This window comes from Arachis duranensis, chromosome 5, assembly GCF_000817695.3.
Source record: "Arachis duranensis cultivar V14167 chromosome 5, aradu.V14167.gnm2.J7QH, whole genome shotgun sequence".
Lineage (NCBI taxonomy): Eukaryota > Viridiplantae > Streptophyta > Magnoliopsida > Fabales > Fabaceae > Arachis > Arachis duranensis.
In genome coordinates this window covers 92,484,563-92,490,782 of record NC_029776.3, presented here as the reverse complement: position 1 = coordinate 92,490,782, position 6,220 = coordinate 92,484,563, and the positions used below count along the sequence as shown (strand labels likewise).

Genomic DNA, 6,220 nt, shown 5'->3' with positions numbered 1-6,220 from the left:
GAACGTGATGGTGTGCGGTACGTATCGGGAGATAGTAGATGGGAGAATTCACACAAGTAAACATTAGTCGTTAGCTAAACAAATTCATGAACACGGTAGGCATTTGATAAAAGCAAATCATTGGAAATTATCATGACAAAAGTAAACATCTATCTAGCTCGTCAGGTCGCTTGGCCGGTGTGCCCAAGCTATGAATAGAACCTCCTCAGGTTACCTGCATTCCATGTTCTCGAGATTTCTTTACCGTCGAGCCTTTCTAGCTTGTAGGCGCCTTTGCCAAGCACTTCTTTGATTCTGTAGGGGCCTTCCCAGTTTGTTGTCAGCTTTCCTTCTCCTGGTGTCGGTAGTCCAATGTCGTTGCGTCGCAAGACGAGGTCATCCTCTTCAAATTCCCTTCTAAGTACTTTGGTGTTGTAGCGCAACGCCATTCTTTGTTTCAGTGCCGCTTCCGACAAGTGAGCACTTTCCCTGACCTCATCCACTAGGTCCTTCTCAACTACCTCTTTTACTCCTTTCAGAAGTAACCACAGGCTCGGCTCGCCAATCTCCACTGGTATCATTGCATCGATTCTGTATGTCAGGCGAAAAGGGGTTTCGCCTGTGGAGCTTTGCTCGGTTGTGCGGTAGGACCATAGAACGGAGGCAAGTTTGTCGGCCTATGCCCCCTTTTTAATGTCTAGCCGTTTCTTGAGGCCTAGTAGGATGACTTTGTTTGCGGACTCTACCTGCCCATTCGTCTGGGGGTGCTCTACCGAGGAGAACTTCTGTTTTATGCCCAGGCCGGTGAGGAATTCTGTGAATTTCTTGTCGGCGAATTGGGTTCCGTTGTCCGAGATGACGACTTCCGGGATGCCGAACCGTGTTATCACCTACCTCCACATGAACTTCCTACAGTTGGCTGACGATATACTGGCCAGTGGTTCCGCCTCTATCCATTTTGTGTAGTTGTCAACGGCAACTATGAGGTATTTGACTTGACCGGAGCCAACTGGAAAGGGTCCCAGTAGGTCGATCCCCCATTGTGCGAAAGGTCTGGAGGACGTCAGTAGACTCAGCTCGGAAGTCGGCGCTCTGTGAAAGTTGGCGTTCTCTTGACACTTGACACATTTTCTCACAAATTCACTGGAGTCTTTCATCATTGATGGCCAGTAATACCCAACTCGGATGAGCTTCCTTGCTAGGGCTTTGCCCCTGATGTGGTGGCCGCAGCATCCCTCATGGATTTCTCTAAGTACGTAGTCCGTCTGATCGGGATGCAAGCACTTCAATAGGGGTTGGCTGAGTCCCTTCCTGAACAGTTGTCCCTGTATGATTGCATATTTGGCTGTCTCCCTCCTCAACATTTTGGCTGCCCTCTCATCGTCAGGTACTTTGCCATGTTCCAGGAAGTTTGTGATGGGGTCCAGTTAGGAGGGGCTTGATTTTTCCAAATGGAGGGCAACCGTTGGCTCCTTTACCATGCCTTGGATAAGAGACCGGTTGCCCACTCCCGGCTTTGTGCTTGCTAGTTTAGATAGGAGGTCTGCCCGTGTGTTCCTCTCCCTTGGAACGTGTTGGACCGTGACCTCCTGGAACTGCCTGGTCAATTCTCTGACCTTTTCCAAATACCTTTGCAGCAGCGGGTCTCTGGCTTGATAGCTTCCGTTCACTTGTGAGGTGATGACCTGTGAGTCGCTGCACACTTCCAGCCTTGTAGCCTCGACTTCCCGGGCTAGGATTAGTCCACCCAAGAGGGCTTCGTATTCCGCTTGGTTGTTCAATACGGGGAATTTGAACTTGGTCGATTGCTCGTATATGACCCCAGCCGGGCTCTCTAAAATGACCCCGGCACCCCCGGACGTTTGGTTGGAGGCCCCGTCTACATGGAGCCTCCACCGTGTGCTTGTTTCCTCGGGGGGATCACCTGTTACCTCTACTAGGAAATCTGCCATCGCTTGTGCCTTGACTGCATGTCGGGGCTCGTACTGCAAGTCATATTGGGAGAGCTCGATGGCCCAAGTCATCATCCTTCCTGCCAAATCAGGCTTTTGGAGTACTTGGCGAATTGCTTGGTCCATTCTCACGATGACACGGTGGCCCTGGAAGTATTGCCTCAGCCTCCGGGAGGAGGTTAGGAGTGCCAGCGCCAGTTTCTCCAATTTGCTATACCTCAGCTCTGCTCCTTGTAGTGCCCTGCTTACAAAGTAGATTGGTTGTTGAGCCTTCCCTTCTTCTCGTACCAGCACTACTGCAAGTGCTTCCTCCGTTACGGCTAGGTAGAGGTAGAGTGGTTCTCCGGCCTTAGGCTTTCCAAGCACCGGAGGTGTTGCTAGGATTTCTTTGAAGTGGTTGAATGCTTCCTCGCATGCAGGAGTCCATTCAAACGCCATCCCCTTTTTCATCAGATTGAAGACGGGCAGGGCTTTTGCTGCCGATGCGCCGAGGAAATGGGATAACGCAGTCAGCCTTCCTGCCAATTGCTGGACGTCTTTGATACAACCCGGGCTCTTCATCTGGAGAATCGCTTGGCATTTCTCAGGGTTGGCTTCTACCCCTCTTTGGGTTATCATGAACCCTAGGAACTTCCCGGCCTCCATGGCAAAGGCGCATTTGAGCGGGTTGAGCCTCATGCCATGTTGTCAGAGGGACGTGAACACGCCCCCCAGGTCGCTTAGGAGATCGTCAGGCCGTGTGGTTTTCGCGAGGATGTCATCCACGTAGACTTCCACTGTCTTGCCTGTGAGCTCGCTGAATATCTTGTTCATCAGCCTCTGGTACGTGGCGCCAGCATTTTTCAGGCCAAATGGCATCACTTTGTAACAATAGATCCCCCTGGCGTTATGAACGCCGTTTTATCCTCGTCGGGCCGGTGCATCAGTATCTGATTGTACCCGGAGTAAGCGTCCATGAAGCTCAGATACCGGTATCCCGCCGCCGCCTCGACGAGTGCATCAATGTTGGGAAGGGGATAGCAGTCCTTGGGGCACGCTTTGTTGAGGTCGGAGTAATCCACACACATTCTCCACCTCCCATTGTGCTTTTTTTACCAAAACCACATTTGATAGCCAAGTGGAGCAGTCTAGTTCACGGATGAACCCTGCCTCGAGGAGTCCGGCCGTCTGCCTGGCCAGCTCCTCTGCCCTTTCCTGTGATATCTTCCTTCTCCTTTGGGCCACTGGTTGGGCTTCCGGCTTGACGGCCAGGCTGTGTGACATGAGTTGGGGGTCTATCCCCGGCATGTCGGATGGCGTCCAAGCAAACAAATCGGCATTGGCTCTAATCATCTCCATCAAAGGTTCTTTCAATTCATGGGGGAGATTTCTGTTTATGAATGTGAATTTCTCTTCCGTGTCCCCAACTCTGAATTTTTCCAGGTCCCCCTCTGGCTCGGGCCTGGGCTTGTCGTCTATTCTGGCATCCAGGTCGGCAAGGAACACCCCTGATGCTTCTTTAGATTTTTTCCTCAAGGAGAGGCTGGCGTGGTCGCAGGCGACTGCCGTTTCCAAGTCTCCTCTAATGGATCCCATGGATCCGTCATCAGTAACAAACTTCATTACGAGCAGCTTTGTACTGATCGCTGCTCCAAGGTCGTTGATGGTTTTCCTCCCCAGGATGATGTTGTAGGCTGTGGAATCCCGCAAAACTACGAAATTGGCCATTACTGTCCTTCGCCTCTGTCCCTGTCCCATGGAGGTCGGGAGGAAAATAATCCCATCGGGCTTGATGAAGTGGTCGCCCAACCCTACCACACCGTGCTGGTGGGTCGCTAGGTTGGCGTCACGCAGTCCCAAGGCATCAAATACGTTGCGGAATATGATGTTTGAGTGTGCCCCTGTATCCATGAGGATCTGTTTGACGAGACCGGTTCCGACCCTGGCCATGATGACCATGGGGGGGCTTTCCAGGACCTCGTCAAACCATTGGTCTTCTGGACCAAAGGAGATGGATGGGAGCCTCTGGGAACTTCTCGCAAATGAAGAGGAGACTACCAGGACATTGGCGTCTTTCTTCTGTACCGATCTCGACCTCGGGGCCGAATTCCTCACCGTTACTACGTTTACCATCATGAGACTGTGGTCGTCTCGCTCCGGTTCTTGGCATCGCCTTATCGCCCGGGACCTGTCCTCGCCCTCGTGGTCACGATTCCGTCTCCTCGGCTCTCTAATGATTTGGGAGAATTCGGCAAGCTTCCCGTCCCTGATTGCTTGCACTAGTGCATCCTTTAGGTCGAAACAGTCTTGGGTTTTGTGCCTGTATCCCTTGTGATATTCGCAATAAAGGCTTTTGTTTCTCCCTGTTCGATCCTTCAGAGGTCGGGGTTTCGACAGTATTCCCTTCTCGGCTATCTTTTGGTAAACTTCCATGATCGGTGCCGTGAGGGGAGTGTAATTAGTGAACTTCCTGGCGTGTTCCCTTGGTCTTTCTCCGCTCTCGTGGTGCCGGGTTTGGTTGTGAGAGGGCTGCCGTTTGTTAGCAGTCACGACCCATCTGACTTCTTCATCATTAATGTACTCCCTCGCTACACACTGGATCTCCTGCATTGTCCAGACTGGTTTCGTAGTAAGATGTTTTCTGAAGTCCTCGTTCAGGAGTCGATTCGTCAAGCACAAACTTGCTACCGAGTCCGTCAGCGCGTCAATCTCCAAGCATTCATCGTTGAACCGATCTAGGTATTTCCTGGTCGTCTCACCGGGTCTTTGAGTCACCCCCAATAGGTTGATTGGGTGCTTTGCTTTTGCGATTCTGGTCGTCAATTGGGCTAAGAAGGCAGGGCTGATGTCTGCAAAACCGGTCACTGAGCCTTGCGGGAGGTTATTGAACCACCATATTGCAGGTCCCGCCAAAGTGACTGGGAAAGCACGGCACCTTACCTCGTCTCCCACTCCTTCTAGGTTCATCCTAGCCTCGAAGGCCGTGAGGTGTTCCAGCGGGTCTTGCGTTCTGTCGTACCTCATGTCCGTTGGCTTGTCAAAGTGTTTTGGCAGCCGGACCTCGAGTATGGAACGATAAAACGGGGTTGCTCCCATTATCACGGGTCCCCGGGTTCTCGCCGTTCTTCCTTCGTTGTCTTCCTGACGAGCGTCTTCGTGCCCGCGATCCGTTGTACGCCCATGTCTGGCATAGATGACGGGGTCATGGCGTCTTCTTGCGCGTCCTCTCTCCCCAGCGCTTTCGGACTCAGCCTGGGGGCTGGGCGTGCGCCTGGAGTGGCTCCTAGAGTGAGAGCGGGAGTGACTTTGTTCTGGGGTGTGCTGATCGTGTTCCCTATCTGCTAGCCGGCGTTCCAAGTCTTGCATTCTGTGGCGTAGTTCTTGCATTATTCTGGCGTGGTTGTCGCCAGTTCCCCCGAAGGGGCGTCTCTCGTGAGATTGTGTTGTGTGTCTTGGGGGGATCTTGTGCGCTGCTGGGAAGCAGTCGCGGCAGGGTCCCTACGGGCTCGGCCTCGCGGCCTGTTCCACCTTGGACCAGTACAAAGTCCATGGACGAGTCACCACAAACGGCGCCAACGTTCGGTAGGTCAGGTACCGGACAGTTCGAGTTGGTTTCCTGGTTGGGGATGGGGTCTCGTCTGGTCGCGGGCTGCCGGTCAGGTGTAGGCGGGGTCCCGAGCACTTCGTGTGAAAAGGAGGGTGTCACCTGCAAAGACACTCCGACGCTCTAGTCAGTAAATATGCAGGCGAAAAGGGGGTAGAGTGATGTGTGACGTACCTTGAGGGAAGGGTAAAACCTTCCCCTTATATACTGTGTCGGAGGTGGACCCTGCAAAGACAGGCCCACTTTCTTTGAGGCGTTCTCCTCACAGCTGTAGGTGAGCTGTCAGAGACGCGTATCCGGCCTCTATGTATACGAATCTTTGTGTGTACTACTGTATCTATGAATGATGATAGTAGAACTATTATATTGTTGGTATGTAGCCATAATGTAGGACTAATAAAGAATAATGCATATACTACCGAAAAAAATATATATTTATATTTTAATATATATTTTAATAATTTTAATAATTAATTTTAATATACACGTAGCATATCTAATATTAACCTATTTGTTCTTAACACGTAAAATAATAAAGCAGTAGCATTTAACGAATTAAAGTTGTTTAGGACCACTCAGCAAATTCTCATCATTAGTGAACTTTTACTATAAAATGAGAAAGAATGGAAAACAGAATATACCATGGTGTTAAATATTTATTATTAGCATATCAAGAATTTTATTCCGAAAAGAGTAAACATTAAAA

General features: G+C 51.0%; 1 protein-coding gene across 1 annotated transcript; it reads right to left on the bottom strand.

The window, feature by feature from the left end:
* Positions 1–2,930: 2,930 nt before the first annotated feature.
* On the bottom strand, positions 2,931–5,006 carry LOC107490525 (uncharacterized). The gene has a single exon (XM_016111299.1). It carries the CDS (start codon positions 5,004–5,006, stop codon positions 2,931–2,933), a length of 2,076 nt encoding a protein of 691 aa, XP_015966785.1.
* Positions 5,007–6,220: the final 1,214 nt, after the last annotated feature.